General features: G+C 32.2%; 1 protein-coding gene across 1 annotated transcript in view; it reads right to left on the bottom strand.

Annotated features, from left to right (window-relative positions):
* Positions 1-4416: 4416 nt before the first annotated feature.
* LOC118185816 (calcineurin subunit B type 2) overlaps positions 4417-19300 on the bottom strand; it is a 47216-nt gene continuing 32332 nt past the window's right edge. Inside the window, exon 6 of the mRNA XM_035355733.2 lies at positions 4417-8546. Coding sequence (XP_035211624.2) covers positions 8499-8546 — 48 coding nt within the window. The 3' untranslated portion in view covers positions 4417-8498. The remainder of the gene's footprint in view (positions 8547-19300) is intronic.

Genomic DNA, 19300 nt, shown 5'->3' with positions numbered 1-19300 from the left:
AAAAAAAAAAAAAAAAAAAAAAAACTTTACAACAAAATGATTCTTTTATCAAAAGCTAAATTAAAAATAGATATTTCAGCTCATATTGGTACTCCCATCATGTATTGAAAAATAGACTAACCTACTAAAAGTAACATACACTCTTAAGACAAAAAAAAAAAAAAAAAAAAAACACCGAGAAGATATAAAGCAAATTGATATGCATACAGTTCGACGGAAAATGCAGAATTTTATATTTTGGCTGCCAGTGAATGAATGGTTGTAGCTACAGCGCAACCGATCTGCGCAACTGGCAGGATATTTAAGAGGAGAAATTACGATTTCAGGTCATAAATTCTTCACGAATTTCATTCCGTGTACTCTGGTAGACAGTAACTATGCCTCGCATACAGGTGCACGAACGATATGCACAGATGTCAGAATTTGAGAGAGGTCGTGTAGTGGGCTCAAAGAAGCCAGTTGGTCTTATCGGAGACTAGCTCGACATTTGAGCAGGAGCGATGCCACCATTAGACGATGTTGGTAGGAATGGGTGAACTATGGTCGCAGAAAGCGTCAAGAAGGAAGCGGTATGCTTAGAGAAACGACAGCACGTGAAGACCGAGCAATCGTCAGAGCGGCACTCAGAGCCCCAGATGCATCATCATCGATTGCACGTGCAATCGTGCTAGTGCTTCAGTCACCGCAAGGACCATTCATAGACGGCTCACAGAAAGGGGGTTGAGGTCACCGTGCCACTTGCGCCGACTACCATTGACCTCTGTATAATGTCAAGCCCATTTGCAGTGGTGTCAGGTTCATTCGCACTGGAATGTCACTGACTGGAGTAGAATAGTCTTCAGTGATGAGTCCCGCTTTGAACTGAGCCCCGATGGCCACGGAAGGCGAATCTGGAGACGCCCCTGACAGCGGTGTGATACCAACTTGACTTTCTTCCGGCAGACAGGCTGACAACCAGGAGTGAAGGTTTGGGGTGCCATTTCATTTCATAGTAGGACCCCTCATCCGTCGCAATCTTACAGCACAGCGGTACGTCGACGAAGTTCTAAGGCCCGTTGTGTTTCCCTTCATGTCACACCACCCTGGGCTTAGAATTCAGCAAGACAATGCTCGCCTCCACACTGCACATTCCTAGTGCTTGCCGAACATTACCTTGGCCAGCAAGGTCGCTGGATCTCTCTCCTATAGAGCACGTTTGGAGCATTATGGGCAGGGCCTTCCAACCAGCTCGGGATGTTGACGATCTAACACGCCAGTTGGACAGAATTTGGCCCGATATCCCTCAGGAGGACATCCGCAATCTCTATCAATCGATGCCAAGCCGAATAACTGCTTGCATAAGGGCCAGAGGTGGACAAACGCATTACTGACTTTTTCACTTTGTGAAGCTCTATCACTTCAATAAATCATCCAATTTTTCTCAAACTGTAATCATTTGTTTTTCTGTACATGTACACATCACTTCTACCGATTTTCGTCCCATTCGGATAACTCTTTCTTGGTGCGTCGTTTTTTTTTTTTTTTTTTTTTTTTTGGCTAAGAGTGTATATGGTTGAGAAGGTCTGAAAGAAAGAAATAAGCTCATATATTTCCTATTCTACATTTAATTGTTAAACAATAAAATTATTTAAAACATTCTTCTTCATTCTAGGCCTTTTCAAAATATAATTAAACATAACTGCCATATTGATTTACAATGCGCTACAGTATTTAAAAATCTGCTTTGTATAGCTTATATTGCATCTTAAGTCTAGATAGTTGAGTTGGAATGACTTAAATTAGTGTAATGAATGAAGTAATACTTTTGGCAATATTAAAATTAATATTTTTTAAAATTATACTAGCTGATCTATAAAATTACTCAAATAATAATTCAATAAAATATTAACTGGATTCATTATACTTTTTTTTCTTTATAATAACTATTTCATGCAGCTAGTTTGATAACGAAATAACATCTTTCCAACAATAACAAATTCTGGAATTTTTAGTTCTACACACAGGACTTACTCAGTAGTAAAGAGACTGAATCAAATGTTCTTTTCTTCTATACAAAAAAGAAATACTATGCAAAAAATGTGATTAAAAACGAAACAAATAGAAGATAACATATTATTTTCCTTTCATACAAATTTTTATCATTTTCCCCTCCTCCTTACTAGCACTTCCCTCCCCCCCAAACTCAGCAGATCCCGTCTTTTATCCCTTTTGTAAAAATCTTGAGACTTTCCAGGAAGGAATATATTACTAATTTAAAAATCTTTTGAAAATAAATAAAAAATAATATGGCTAATATGAATATAACAAATTTTATTAAATGAGAGAGAACAGTCTCTACTATTTAAACAATTGTTTATAAATTACTTTCAACTAAAACTTTACTATTTTATAGTTTATTATGTTGAATTTAACCAATGTTCTATATTTAATTACAATTATTCACTGGCATGGTTTTGAATAGTCAAATTGTTCGCTACTGCAGCATCTGCCGAACAGTTTCTTATAATAGAAAATTATCTGTTTTCAGAAAGTTCCATTTTCCCCGGCATGAATGAAAAACAACTGCATAAAATAACAGTATTAACAGATTTTAAAGAAGGTACATTATTTAACTAAAACTCTGGCAGATAAATAATATTTCTTGTTCAAATCTTTATCTTGACAATCAATGACTGAACAAATATGAATATTTTCCTCTGAATATAATTAGGAAACACATAACTGCAGAATGCTAATTTATATATTTTAACATAAAACTCTTCTGCTAGTATAAATTTTGTTTTTAGCTCGACTGTCTTTTCCTCAGTGGAAGTAAAAAAAAAAAAAAAAATATACTAAAACATAAACCATCCTCGTGATGACAATGGAACTTTCTAAAATGCTTTTTAAAAATATTTCTATTTTCTTATTTACCATATAATTATGTTATAATGAAAAGTTTCACAATTTTAGATGATGATACTCATAGCTGAAAGATTAAAACAACCGATTTTACACAGCTTCCCTTTCTATAAATTAACTATTTTTTTTTTCAATTAAAGTTTTCATTTATTTTTGATTATTTATTTCATACCTTGTACAATTATAATCGTTTTATTCTGTTAATGTAATTCACTGAAAACTGCTGTATTACTTATTAAATATGCAAAAATTTAACACATTCAAAATAAACTGCCTATATAAAGCAGAGTTAACATGATCTCTCATCAAATTTTATAAAGGAAAACTCATTATTCATTTTAGAATTCGGAAATTAAGAAAATGTAAGATAAGTTAACGTATTTAATGGGTGTCCGCCGATAACATTGCGGCAAAAACATCGCGGACGAAAACGTCGCTGAGAAAACAACGCAAGACGAAAACGTCGTGCTACAAAACATCGTGGGAGAAAACATCGCGGTACAAAATATCGTCGTCGAAAATAAAGCGATTCAAAAACTTTGCAGTTTAAAAACATCGTCGTCGAAAATATCGTGGTAAAAAATAAAGTATCTACAAATCATCGCATGACGATAACATCGCAGACATGCTTTTTTCAGGTTTTAATAATTGTAAATGGATATTCCCATAATAATTTGTGAGCGCAAGATGTAAAGAAGGATAATTTTTACTTTCACATTTTTTTATTAACTAATAAATGTTTTGCTGAAAACGTAAGAAGGAAACTTAAGCATAGAAAATTAAATGCAACTTATAGATTATACCTTTCACGAAAATTACCAGTAAAAACTTTATAAAAAATGGGCCTTTGTTAGTTAACTACGTCATTTTAAAATTCTATTAAGTGCTATAAGTTGCATTAATTTTTTATGCTTAAGTTTCCTTTTTGTTTTCTCAGCAAAAATTTATTGATTAACAAAAAATATGAAAGTAAAAATTATCCTTCTTTCCATCTTGCGCTCACAAATCATTACCGGAATATCCATTTATAGTTATTAAAGCTGAAAAAAGCATGTGTGCGATGTTATCGTCATGCGATGATTTGTAGATACTTTATTTTTTACCGCGATATTTTCGACGACGATATTTTGTACCGCGATGTTTTAGAACTGCGATGTTTTCTCTTTGCGATGTTTTCTCCCACGATGTTTTGTAGCAGGACGTTTTCGTCTTGCGTTGTTTTCTCCGCGACGTTTTCGTCTGCGATGTTTTTGCCACGATGTTTTCGGCTGTAACCATTTAATGTTAAGGAATGTAAGACAAGTTAGTTATTTCATTCTTTTTATCTCTTCATATAAGAATTAAAAAGAAAAATCCTAGAAAATTATAAGGATTTTATATTATTACTAGAGAACAAGTTTGATGAACATTTATAGATTTTTAGTACACCATTTTATAATAATAATTTTGGCATTATGTTTAATAATTTTTGTATAAATATGTTTTTAGTATTTCAGTAAAACATGATACATAAAGTTAAATTAGCACGGTGACTTTTTTCATTGTGAACTTTATTTACAATATTTAAATACAAACAATCTTTAACTATTCACATATGTTTATAAGTAACCACATAAATAGTTTAAATATAATTCATATAATTAATATTACAATGTTATAGCTACTATATATTATCTATCAAAATAAATATCTATTTCAGTTTATTTATTTCAGTTTATTAATTTCAATTGAGCACACTTTGTTGAATTTGACACTTCAAATGAGAACATGCAGACATTCAAAAGCATTTCTTTATACTGTAAAAATCAGATTCAAAAGCAGACAAACCAGAAGAAATGCATACAAAATACAGCAAAACTTAACTGTGCAAGACACCTATATACCACTGACCTATAAAAAATTTTATTTCCATGTAAAATTCATTTTTACATTTGTAAGTGCAAATATGTAATGAATTTCACTCTCTAAAATTCTACTAGAATGAATCTATTTTGTCTCTCTGTATATATATATATATGTATATAAATTACAAACTTGAAACTAAAGCAAATAGTTATTTTGTACATTATGCATACACACTCTTTCTGAGATCAATCAAAACAGAACAATAAAAATGCAAACAAGAATATATATGCATAATGAGGAAAAAAAAAAAAAAAAAAAAAATTTCTTGCCTACTGCCATTTTTAAAAAAACACATCACAGCAACAGCAGGGAGGGGAGAGAAATCATACAAAACATTACTTCTCATATTAATCTAGAGCACTTCGAAAATTGGTTTATAATTAAAAAGCAATATTGGTCGGTCCTTAAAAATATACATATTTCATATACATATTACCACTTATTACTCTCTTTAAATCAAAAAGCCAAATAGTTACAAAAACATATCATATGTCGTAATGCCTTTAATTTAGGCTTTATATTGAACTTTTTTCATCCCTTTTTCAGAAGCATCTGCATAATGAAATTAAGGTATTCTTTTTTATTCCTCTGCAAAACTTCTTATATAATCTATAAATCTTGACCAATTTTGTTGTAACAATATAACTTTTTTATATCAAACAGCACAAAGCATATTGGATTTAAATAATAATTATTAATTGTCAAAAACATGAAGAAAGATCTGTTTACTCTTTCTGATTTCTTAAAATTTTAAGCAACTTCCTTTTAATCACCTAATTAAAAGTTTCTATTTAATCCCACATTTAATGCATAAAAAAGGTATGGTAAAAATGGTAATATTTACAAAATGGAATGCAAGCACTTTTTTAAAATTCTTTTAACTAATGCAGTTTCTTAATTTGAATTTACAGGGTGTATCAGTGACAAACTTTCAGGAGAGATAGAGTACACCTAGATGATGGGAAGTCACGTAGGAATGCAGGGTTGGAAACGCTTTCCTGGCGCTGTAGTGGCGACACAAAACGGAAAAACAAGGAGGGACACAAACAGTGAGAGAAAACATGTTTTATTATGTTTAATACAGCAGAAAATTCCAAATAAGAATAAAAATAAACAATGATCGTCATTAACGAAGATGTTTGAAATTACGACCCCAGACCGTGCTGCAAGCCTCACTTCTCTAGCACATGGAATATCTGCATTACGAATAGAAGATGCATGACCCACGGTTCCTGCATCACGCCTGGGTTGTAATTTCAAACACCTTCTTTGATGATGATCGTTGTCTCTTTATGTTGTTTTTTCTTTGTTTTTGTTGTACTCCAAACAATAAACATGTTTTCTCCCCCTGTTTGTGTCCTTTCTTTCTTGACATATGTGTTGTCACTACCGCCAGGAACCCGCATCTGACCCTGCATTCCTATGTGATTTCCCATCGTTTAGGTGTACTCTATCTCTCCTGAAAGTTTGTCATTGCTGTACTGATATACTATATATTAATTAAGATCTTAACTCATTAAATACAATGACTTTTTTTTTTCCTTTCTTTGCTTCCACCTCCATAATTCTTCATACTTTTACATGTATATATCATAATATCTAAGTATTAACTTGCGGTAATGATGGCCATGAAACTTTTTACTAAAAATAACATTCAGTTGCACTGCAAAAGGAACTGTATAATTCCTCATAATGAATACAACATGCTTACCACACAAATATATACTTATTGTTGCAACTATTAATATGAGTTATACTTCTTAAAACTGTCATCTATATTTGCTATATTATGTTGCCTTTTCTTAAGGTAACATAATGCAGAAAATTTTTTAGATTTAATATAAAAACTTCACAGTATTTCTATGAATTTGAATTTATGTAAGTTATTAATAATCTAGATCATCAAATTTTAATTTAAATGAACTATACATTTAACATAAATTTTAAATATATATATTTTTTTCCTCAACCTAAATGGAATTCTTCTGTGAAGTATTCTCATTTCCAGATTTACTCAACAAATAACTTCTAAACATAGTCACACAATAAGCAAGTACAATGAAAAAAGAAATTATACTCTGAAAACCAAAAACGTGGAAAAGCATGTTCCCTATTTTTATTTGAAAAAAAAAAAAAAAAAAAAAAAAAGATATATATATATATATTTCAAATGTGCTCAACTAAAGAACAGTCCTGGAAATAGTCTTATATTTTCTACTATTCTAACAAACCCAAACACAGATGGATTTCCATGTGAAATAAAAAAGGCAGCTCTAACAGAGCTACTAAAACACTTAAAATCTATGCACATACTTTAACAGTAGCATAGCCAGTACTTTTAAAAACTGGAAGTCTTAAGTTTGATCACGTTGTTTCATAATGTTAATGCTTTATTTTTATTGTTTTCAATGAAGTATATTAAACAGATGCAGAAGTAGTTTGATGAAATAACAATTCTTCATTACAACTTGAGAGAGAGCACTTTTTTCCCCTTTTTTAATAATATGCACATCCACCTTTTTAATACAAGAGATTTCGAATGAATTTTTCTGAAGGTACAATAAAAAAATAAAAATAAAATAAAAACTTCTCACAAACAGAAATGAATATAAATTATTTTAACCCTCTGAGCGTTACGAGTTTAGCCCTGAAATTTCAAAGTTCCTCAAAATGTCATGAATAAGTGGTATTTTCTTGATTTTAATTAAAAAATGACTCTCTTATTTTGTACCTTGATTCCTTTTCTTCCAATATACATCCAAACTGAAATCAAATACATTAAAAGATAGCAGAAATTTTCATGTGTAATGAATATGGAAAGCAGCCCTTCTATACGGAATTTTCTGGCCGTAATGCTGAAAAGTTTAATCTTTAAATAAATTATTTATCCATATTTAAAAATTACATATGCATTAAAACAAAATAAAAAAATTTTCAAGACGCTGAAGGAGATCTGCGACATCTACGACACTTCATTTTTAACATTAAATACATATATATTTATAGCCACAATTGCCTATTATAAGAACTTATATTTTATATGCAACAAATTATCATACTACTACAAAATACTTTAAACAGAATATTTTCTTTTCTAAAGAAAAAAAAAATTATAATGAAATCAGACATTACTGAGATAAATTTATAAATAGGAAGATAAGTTGTCCTAACTAATTTTAATGATGAACAGAAAGAAAACTGTTATAAGTTAAAATTTTATTTAAATTATGAGTTTTCATAACCAATTCTATTTTATATTTTTCAAGTCTTAATGTCTTCTTAATGTTTTCTTAATATAAAAGCAAGTTTTTTTTTTCTTTTCCCCCCTTCTAATAAAAAATTGAAATAAACTGTTAAAAACATTGGGAAAAAATATAAATATGACATTCCAAGTATCTTTGTAAAACATAACAGCTATAACAGGAAGAATAAGAACTATGGACACAAATAAGAATTCTAAGATCTTCAGCTAAGAATGTAATGTAGGTCTTAAAAAATATCAAACTTGACATCTAAATAAAAACTCTACATGACATTAATTTGCAGCTATGCCACTGGGAAAATCTGAACTATAGATTTTAGTGTATACATCAAAAGAGAATAATAAATTCAACTGTACACACATACACTATCTACAAATGAGAAAAATTTACAATAGTTCTGATGCAGAGGCAAGAATAAATTCTTCATAGTTAAACATCCACAACCATCTTCTTATGTATATCAGTATTGCCAACCATCTGTAAAAAAAAAAGGTAATGAGTATGAAATAATTCAGCTAAAATAACAATTTTTTACAAAATACTAAATTTTCTAAAATCTGTGATTAAAAAACTGGATGTCTGAAAATCGAAAGATTTTGGAAGAGTTAGCGTTTAGTTATTACAATTTATTTGAATTCCAGTGAATTTTATCATAGGCTGTTCAGAATAAAAACACAGACTGAATTTCAGTACTGCATTGCTTTTATTAATGTATATATGCAACATAGATGTACAAATACCGTACTGTCTTGAGGCAAGTATAACACTATTACAAAAAACAGTGTGCCCAAACAATATCAGTATAAATCAAATTAGACTGCCTGTTCTGTACGGGTATTCTTTTACCTGGAACAGCTTACAGTTCATCAGAAAAACAGATTTGCCATAATTTAACTAAACAACTATATTATCAGGTATTTAAAAACTCTGATAATTTTTGAATGATATACACTACTGTACCTTAATTAGATATAAGTAAACATTCCTAATTTGGTACACATAAAAGTACAATTAAGTGAGAAAAAATTAAAAAAAAAATTTTAATTCAAAAGGACTAATGATTTTGTCTCTGAAATTCAGAGAGAGTGCTGCTCTTTAAAACACATCAAAACATTGTCTTATGCAATGGCAATTACATTAAGCTGCAATTTTAATGACATGTAATGCTCTTACTCAATTTATGATAAAACTAAAAGTTAACAAAAAAAGTTCACATGACAATTATATTAAACTGCAATTTTTCTGACATGTAAAGTTCTTACTCAATTTATGATAGAACTAAAAGTTAAAAAAAAAGTTCTTGCCATTCACAATCATCAAAAATAGGTAGTTATTCAGTAGATGATATTCAGCATTAGGTCTCAAAGTTATTTCCACTATTATCAGCAGTTTTGGACCCAAAGAATCTGCCCCATTCTCGAAGTATTCCCTCACAGAGGTAGTTATCTAGGGAATGCAAGTTTATTTCTGAATACTAGGTTCAGCGAGCACAGTGTCTTTTTGCCAAATCACGAAATAGTACCTCTGATTGTCCTTACCACGTATGATCTTGCATTATGGTGGTGCAATACAACCTTGCATCTAATCAACACTGGCTCCTTCTACTGCAATGTATTGCTGTATCCGTTGCAACTGCTGCGAGTACAGGTCCACGTGATATAGTGTGGGTACAGAGGTAATTTTAAATGCGAGCCTCACATAATCACAGAGCGACTAATGTATGGCACATTTTGGAAGTGTCATACTAAACCACTTTTCATCACTTGACAGCACTCGAACAAATATCGGTGGCAGACACAAACAGGTTTTATTTATCATTCCTTGCTGGCTGCTGACAATGTGTTGAATACTCGCCTGATCATCTTCTACACCTTCTCTATGCCATGCATATGAAATACGACAATTTCCTCAGAAGCATGGAAGCATTTAACAAGCTCACCATACGCTTGATATTGTTCTCCTGTCTTCAAGCCTTTGTCATCCAATACCTATGGTCACCCACAGCGGAGTTCATCACAAAGACTCAGATTTCCCAACATAAAACTTTTAAAACTAATGCCTGGCCATGCATTCATTTATGACTTCCTTAAGGCTGTCATATATAACAGCTTAATACGGCTGCTGACCTTAAGTCACACAACAAGCAACTACAAACCAGTTGCTTTGATAGCTCCATTTCTGTTCAACACTGGATGAGCTGAGATTGCCATGTGTGTATATTAGCACAGGTCAATGATTAGACTCCGGAGTGTGAGTCACTTTGTTTCCTATCTACAAGTATTTTATCAAACGGGATGTCAAAAATGGCAAGAACTTCTTTGGTTACCTTATATTAGCATAATAATCATCTCATAAAATTTATTTTTCTAATGCAATATTTCTTTTATCATGTTGAGCAAAACTTAATGCTGTTTTGAGATACAAATATTTAAATTAAATAAAAATATTGCTACATAAATTTATTTTCAGTAAAATATCCAAAATATTCTATGATTTGGTCCCATTTTAGAGGTCTTCTTTCTGAATTTTTTTTTTTTAAATTTTGCAATAAATTATTAATTTTTTACATTCATTTCCCTACCTGTAAGTTTTCACCGAAAGAAAATGTTGTAGCGATCAAAACAAATAATAATACAAGAAAATATTCAGACCTGGGACAACAGTGGCACTTGCCTCAGCTGAACAGTTAGAAGAGACACCAAATTAGCTATGAAATGTTTTTTTTTTAAATTGCAATTAATTTGCAGCTTTCAAAACATCAAGAAACACTCTTAGTTAAAGTGAAAAAACTTTATTAAAATTTTTTGTGGTAATTTATAACTATTGTATTCATTCTAGATACATCTTTCATTCTGTGTGCTGCATCAAGTTATGTAACGTTGTTAACACTATTTACAAGAATTTAAAAGCATTATATTCTTGACATATTGTTTATTTTCAGAATCAAAATATTTCTAAATCACCAAAATGGAAAGTAATGTCACTTTAAAATACAGTAGGAAGGTAGAGGGGAAAAAAAGCATTTTATTTTAATGCCATTTCTTAAACACAGTTTTAATTTATCATTATTTTTATCATATTTATCAATGTTATTATGTTTCTAAAAAAAATTGTTAAAATTTTGCAAATCTCCGAAAATTTTTTTTTGCATAAACTGATTTTGAAATCGCCAAAATGTTGATAAGTCACCAAATTTAGCGCCATATAATAAAAGAACTTATATCCAAAAAAGGAAAAAGTTGTTTTTAATGTAATATTTTATGAACTCTTTATTCACAAAAAGAAAATTACTTCAAAATCTTTGTTTCAATCGTAGCAGGGCCTCCTGCTCTTAAAACTCAAGTATCCACCATTTATTTATATTAAGAAGTGTGTGTGTGTGGGGGGGGGAGAATTCAAATGTTAACGCATCAAATTCATATTTATCAATGCATTGCCAAAAAATATTCTTCCAAAATGTTAACTCATACTCAAAATAGAAGTTGCAAAAAAACTGACAGAAATATTAGTTAAGTAAAATTAAAGCCTTTTGATGGTTTTGACCGAAATTAAGGACTTTTAAGGAGCAAAAATTGTTTCCACAAAACCTTAGTATTTTTAAGGACTGTACAAACCCTGTAAGCTTTTATCGAGTCACTATTACAGTGTATGCTTTAGTATTATCTTGGAGAAGAATCACACTAGAGCTATTGAACAATGCAGATCACTTGGTTATTAAAGCACATATCAGGTGATCTAGCTAATGATACAGGTATCAGCATTAATGGTTTAGCTATTTTCTAGCAGTTCAAAATAAGCCCCACTTCCCATATCCCACCATATGCAGAGCAAAACCTTCTCTAGATCAGCTAATTTTTCTGCAAAACTTAGCTTTTTTTTTTTTTTTCTTTACTCAACACTTTCTTTCTCCACTCCCCCCCCCAACATTAACAAAAAGAATCAATTTCTCATCCCCAGTCACAATATGCTTTGAAAATTCCATTTCATTCCTTATGAGTAGAGAAATAAAAATATACTATATTCATTGGTAATGATTCTTAGCTATGAGTCCATGTGGAAAACCAGCATGAGAAAACAGTCATTTTAAATAATTTGTTGTTATTAAATATGCATATATATATATGTGTATGTGTGTGATGATATAATTTATTTCCTTGCAGTAATTTGCTATGAGATGAGTACTTGACTAGGGAAGACATTATTTTGAAGTCACGAGTGGATTGAGGTTAGATAAATGAAAATATCAGTTACGTAGTAGAAGATGCGACGAACTTTTGAAGAATTACAAAAATCATTCGATAATCTAAATAACTCTTTATTACTTGTTCACTGCTCTACGGCATGGCACATCACAATGGGGCTAATCTGCACCCCACAATTTTGATGATGATGCATTATGTTTTTATAGAAGCAGCCACACAAGACACATCCTTTAGGCAATGAAAAGCTTGCCTCTAGGCAAGCTTAGGCAATGAAAGAGAGAGGGTGTTATTTATAGAAAAAATTTTTGTTAATTTGATTGGTTAAAATTTAAACGCAAGCAGAAGTTTACGATGACATGATGCAGAATAATGCTTCAGATATGACGCAGTTTCGAGAAAGTTATTACTAGAGAAGAAGTACCCAAATTAAAAATGAGCAATTAAGAGGCTTTTTAAATTATAATTTTGATTTACATACTTTTTATCTTACATATATGTAAGATAAAAAAATATATAAATTAGCTTTATAGTTTAATTTAGTAATAACCTTGTAATTCCTAATTTGAGTATTTAATCTCTCTTTTCTAAAAATAATAACTTTTCTGAACTGTGCCATTTCCAGATTAATCTATGTCACATGACTAATGACATAATGCTGATGGATGTAGCTTATTCGAAACTTGAACTCTTGAGAACCGAAACCTTTTTAATCTAAACCAAAACTTTCTCTCGGTAAGCTTTCATTTTGGATAATTGGGTGCTCTTAGCTTTAACTTCTGTGCCGCTTAGACACTTTGCTGTATTCTCTTCCTATTGCAATAGTATAATAAATGTAAATGTTCTGGAAATAGTCACAAATAATGTGCCAAGTTGTTTGTGGCCACAACATGTTTACTGAAAATAAAATAAAGACTTAATCTGCCTTGGCTGCCAGTTTCCTATTAATTATGGATTAGCATTCTACGCAACCAAAATTCCTTCTCTTCAAAATGGATCTACTGTGTTTCCGCAAAATTTATATTCTACACCAAGCTACATAACAATGTTTTTTTCCTGTCTTTTTTATTACATATATATATATATATGTAAGATAAAAAATATGAAAGCAAACTTATAAATTTAATTCCCTATACCTCTTATTTTTTATTTCATTTGGGAACTTCATCTATCTGTCCTAAAAATAGCACTTAAGTCTAAACTGCATCATTCAAATTACTCATGCGATCTTTCGTAACCCTTAATGCAGATGCCTCTTGACCAATCACCAAATTGCAAACCAAAACTAAAAATTGTAGCTTTTGACTACCTCCCTCCTTTTTATGAACTGATGTGTCACTTTTGCTTGTGCTTTCTTCTTGGCCAGACATCTTTCTGCAATCATGTGTGTGCTGCTGCATTCGCTTCTATGGCAATAATATCAAAAATTTAAATGTTCTTTAATAGGCACGAGTAGATTGCCAAGTGAATTGTGGCCACAAAATGAGAATTTAAATAAAAAAGGAATTTAATCTGGCTCGACTGCTTCTTCTTCAAAATGGATGGACGTTCTAAGCATCAAGTATCTATGCAATCAGAATTTCTGCGCATAGTGCTTTCACAATTTGTACTATCATTACATAGACACATATATATATATATACAGTACAAAGTCTTTAATTCGGACTTGGCGAAACTTCGGTGATTCCGGATTATAGATCATCAATTGAAATCTGGTAAGATGGCATGCAGAAATTATAAAATTAAAAATCTGAAACCGTAATTTATGAAATAAAGAACAATTATGATCTAAAGGGTATTAAAATTTACAAAAAAAGCTTAATATTTATTTATTTACTTTTTTAAACATTTCTTTCAATGTAAGTTGTTTAAGTTGCTTCGTTTTATGTGCTAATACTTTCTCTTTAATTCTATAAATAAACATAATTTCTTGTTCAGTTACAAACTTCCGCTGTTCAAGTCCTGTAATTGCTGTGGCGAGAATACCGACTAACTTGTCAATCGAAATTTTTCCGTTTTCACTAAGCTCTGTCACTTTGTTCATGCCTTTATCCATTTTTGCAGCAATTCCACTTTTTGTTTGATGGACATCAAAACATGCTTTTGCTTCGTAGATCCTTTGGCAGCTTCAGAATCGGAAACTCTTTTTGACATAATCGAAAGTTCAAGCTTACTTGCTAGTTAGAGCTAAAATTGCTCTAACAGTCTGCAAAATATAATAAGCTGGATCCAATTAGAAGATTAAGGAACCACGCAATTTGCAACATTAACTGAAATAGATAATTCAATAATTTTAACCTAGCTTGTACCGTCCATTATACATTAAACGTGCATGCGTAAATGTATTATGCGCATGTGTAAATGTATTATGCGCATGCGTAAACGTTATGCATGCGCAGAAAGTTTGTAGCTTTGAGGTCCGGATTATAGATCATTCCGGATTATGGATGTCCAGATTAAAGACTTGTATTGTATATATATATATATGCAATTTCTGTATAAGTGACATGTGGATTTGATTCTAGAAACATTCTCAGTTTATCATCTTCTATCTCACTGGTCAACCATTTTTTTTTTCCCTGACATTCCCTGATAGCACCTGGGTGTATCAGAAAAATATTCCAATTGACTTCTGCATCATCATTTCTCTTGCAGTGAAACAAAGTATCACTTAGACAATATGCAGCTTATTATATAACATCATGTACCTGTGAATAAAAATGAATTAAGTGTTAATTATATGGAATTGGTAAACACAGGATATGGTATTAAGACCATAATGATTTGTAAAAATTTCCGTTTACAAAATTGTTTAGTACAGAACAGTACCTATGAGCCTTAAAGATAGCTTAAACAGATTTTTTTGCCAATTCAGAAATTGCAAATGAGTTGGCCACTTTTCTTGTGGACAATCAAAAATGCCAAAATTAATAACTAACACCAAATAATAAAATCAATTACTTAATAAAAAATTGCAATATGGCATGCATGAATGAATCCAGCTAAAAACAAAACTATCTCTTCACTTCATATGGGTTAGATTACAACTTCATTTCATTTTAACTTAAGCATATACAGAATGCTTCACAGCGTAAAAAAAAAAAAAAAAAAAAAAAAAAAAAAAAAAAAACATTGAATAACTTTTAAATACGAAAAGTTTTTATTTCAAATTTTCAGGATTTACACATAAGAATAAAGGATATTAAAAGTTTCACAAAATGTTTGCCTTCTGAGAAGGCGATAAAATGAAGTCTCAACTCAAAAGAGGTGATAACCTGCTTGAGTTGGTCTGTTAGAATTGACCTTATCACACTTGTTATAGTTATTTTAATTTCTTCTATAACTTTTGATAGATCTCTGTAGATTTGACCTTTAACATATACCCATAAAAAGAAGTCTACTGGTGATAAGTCAGAGCTATAAGGAAGCCAAGAAAATCTATCCCCAAAGCAATTCAAAAAGCGTTTTGTGACGATACAATTCTTAACTTCTGAGCAAGCCCAGGACCAAGCCTGTGTCCATCCTGCTAACACATGCCTTTGATTCAATGTTCATGGCAGGCATCAGCAATGAACCTCATTCTCTAGAAGTTGAGATAGCGTTCAGGATTCACTGTCTGAAAAAAAAAAGAGTGTCTCATCTGAGAAAATGTTAATGGCACAATTTGAAACCAATATAGATCATTTTGCATATGATGCTAGCGAATTCCAGTCTTTTTTTTTAGCATCTGGGACAAAGGTTGTCTAATTGAATTTTGAAAGGCTGTGGCACCAAGATGTTGAGCTAAGTGTCGAGTTGATGATGATGGTTCTTTCTCCATTATTGTTTTGATAGGGGTGATGCTTTTGGGCATCCTTTTTTTTTTTTTTAAAATCTTCATCCCACTGTGTCATCAGCCATTGAACCTGTTTATTTAAACTTGGCAACTAATTCTTGTAACATACTTGAAGATGGCTCAGGCCTATTTTTAAAAGCACCAGACCACTTCTAGAGGGTTTCAGCAGGTCTCTGGTAATAAAGATAACATGTTTTAACTAAAAAACTACCGGAATTTTTCGAAACTAACGGAATTGATTTTGCTGGACCACTCTACGTAAAAAATAATAACTCTGTTACTAAAGCTTACATTGTCATCTTCACATGTGCTACAACTTAAGCTATCCACTTATTATTAGTTTCCGATCTGCGTACTGACGTCTTCCTACTTGCATTACAACGTTTTGTCTCTAGACGTTCACTTCCTCATTAAGTGTACACTGATAATGACACAACTTTCTGCGCTGCGGACAAAGAGCTGAAGTTATTGTGGGATACTATATCCTCTGCCAAGGCACAACAGTTTTATGCCCACCTCAACATAAAATGGAAATTCATCGCCTCCCGAGCGGCTTGGTGGGGAGGATGGTGGGAAAGAATGATAGGCTCAATTAAGCGATGCCTTCGGAAAACATTAGATAAGGCTCTTTTGGATGACGCTGGTTTGATCACTGTATTATGTGATATTGAAGCCGCTCTTAACAGTAGACCGATTGTCCACGAATATGGAATAAAAGATGACTCTGAGGAAGCTTTAACACCCTCACACTTCCTCATAGGAAAGAAATTAACTACTATTCCTTCTAGTCTCACAAATCCTGAAACAAATTTAAATCATATGTGGAAAAATCGTCAACATTTGATGGACTCCTTTTGGAAAAGATGGCAAAAGGAATATTTGATGGACTTGCGTACATTTCATCAAGTGTGGAATCCATCTGAAACAAATAAAATACGGAAAGGGGACATTGTCCTACTACAAGAAGATGTTAGACCTCGCCACACCTGGAAAAAGCCCCGTGTTGAGGAGCTAATCCTTGGCCACGACAAAAAAGTCTGTACTTGTGTTCTGCACACCAATGGACATACCATTACCCGACCTGTGCAGCTGGTCATCCCCCTGGAGGTTGACCAGGGTGGGGAGGATGTTGCGGCAAAGCCAGCGAACTATTAAAAATAACATTACCCTTTTTGTTAATGGCATCACTTATGTTTTTGTATTTATAAAATGTGTTTTGCTTGTTCTATACTTCATCTTTATGTTAGGAAATAAATAAGTATAAAATACTATCTCCTAATACATGCTTTTTGATAGAATATTGGTACATTTTGGTGAATATGAAATATTCTTCAAAACTAATTGGAGTCCGTAAATAAATATCACTTGGGTCCCTGCACATGCATGCAAAATTTCATGTCACTAGCTCCACCCACTGAAGAATTATTCAACTAAAAGTTTTGCTATACCCTGTGAAGCACCCTCTATATGCATCCAATCTAAGAAATCTAACTTTGCACTCTTCTTCACCTAACACTTCACACATTCTATAGTTTGATAGATGAAAAGGCAAAGTTCCAGCAATAGTGGTGAAATAAGATCCTAAAAATTTTAAAAGACAGGAGATTTGGGAGAGATGTGATCAAAACGGTGGGGATTCACAATAAAACTCAGAGAGTTGGCCCGTAGAGAAAATAATGATCAAATGGCATCAAGAAAATTAATTTCTGTGTTTGACATTATAATCAGTAGTATCTATTTCATAGTGAGCTTTAACTTTTTTTGTTTTTGTTGTTGCTAAACTTACTTTAAGTTATTTAAACTACCTTGCATTTAAGATATCTGGGGGGGAAGTAAAAAAATTTCTAACAGCAATTAAAATTATTGAAGTTGCTGCTGGTAATTTGTCACAAGGGAAGTTCACGAAAACGTAGTATGTATGTTAGATAGTTGATAATTATAGGACTGTTGATTTATTTCATAAAATGTAAACTGTTTGATAAAAAAATTATTAATCAAAGATAAACAAGGAGGCAGACTTCCTTAAATGAATATTTTATAAGCAGTGAAGGTTTCTGAAAGTATTAAATAAAATTTATAATTTTTTTGAAATACGCAAGATCTAATTTTTGTATTTAAAAGTATTATTTACCTTAAAATATTTCAGAAAAACAATTCCCTTTCCATATTTTACTTTTCATAAAATTATATTGCATTCATAATTTTACTAATACACTCTGTCACAAAAAAATTCAGAAGAAATACGTTCAGAAGAAATCGAGCCACAATAATGAAACTCTGCAGGAATATAGTCTGGTAAGATACATGCAAATGATTAAATTTCGATGCCAAAAAGACAAGGATAAGCGTGATATATGTATCTGGCATGTGCAGCTCAGAGAGTTTAAAAGCATCATTGCTCGTGCCGTACAGCTATTCAAACAAATCTGTCGACTTGGCTGGACGATATTGTGGCTACAGATGCTTGTGAGACATAACCGGCAGAAGTACGAACAAACGCTGATTTTTGTTGTTTGTCTTCTGAATCAGTAGTTGGACTTTGAGAAGGGGCATAAAGTATGACTTAGAGAAGCAGGTTGGTCAAACAGGTATATCAGCTGCCACTTTGGCTGAAGCAATATAATAGTTTCTCGGTATTGGCGACAATGGATTATGAAGGGGATAGTCTACTGTTGCAGAGTGTCAAGGCATCCCAGAAACAATCGTAAGAGCAATTACCTCTGCACCAACAACATTACTAACATCGATTCGATGCTATTTACTACCTTCCAAGCATCCAATGATATCAAGGGAAACCATTTGGAGATGACTGGTGAATGCTGGTCCATTAAGATGCCTACCACTGACACCACATCATAGGCAGTGAAGACTGGATTTTTATTGAACTCGGGCAAGCTGGAGTGCGACCGATTGAAGGCGTGTGAAGGCAACAATGAATTCCAATTCAATCTCAGTGCTGATGACTTTCACAGACGTGTGTGGAGGCGGCCAGGCCAGTATTGCCTATGCTCTCAAGTCTCCCAGATACCATTTAACAGCAAGACAACAGCCTTCCACATACTGTGCGACTCTCCAGTGGTCTGCCAGGTCACCAGACCTCTCGCCAACAAAACATGTTAGTTACGTGCTTGGAAGGCAACTGCAGCCATTCTGAAATATTGGTGAATTAACTGCCCAGTTGCAAAGATTATAGCACG

The sequence above is a fragment of the Stegodyphus dumicola genome, chromosome 10, assembly GCF_044657685.1.
Source record: "Stegodyphus dumicola isolate Sdum_Otavi_A_Nest chromosome 10, ASM4465768v1".
NCBI lineage: Eukaryota > Metazoa > Arthropoda > Arachnida > Araneae > Eresidae > Stegodyphus > Stegodyphus dumicola.
This window is presented reverse-complemented; position numbering and strand designations above follow the sequence as displayed.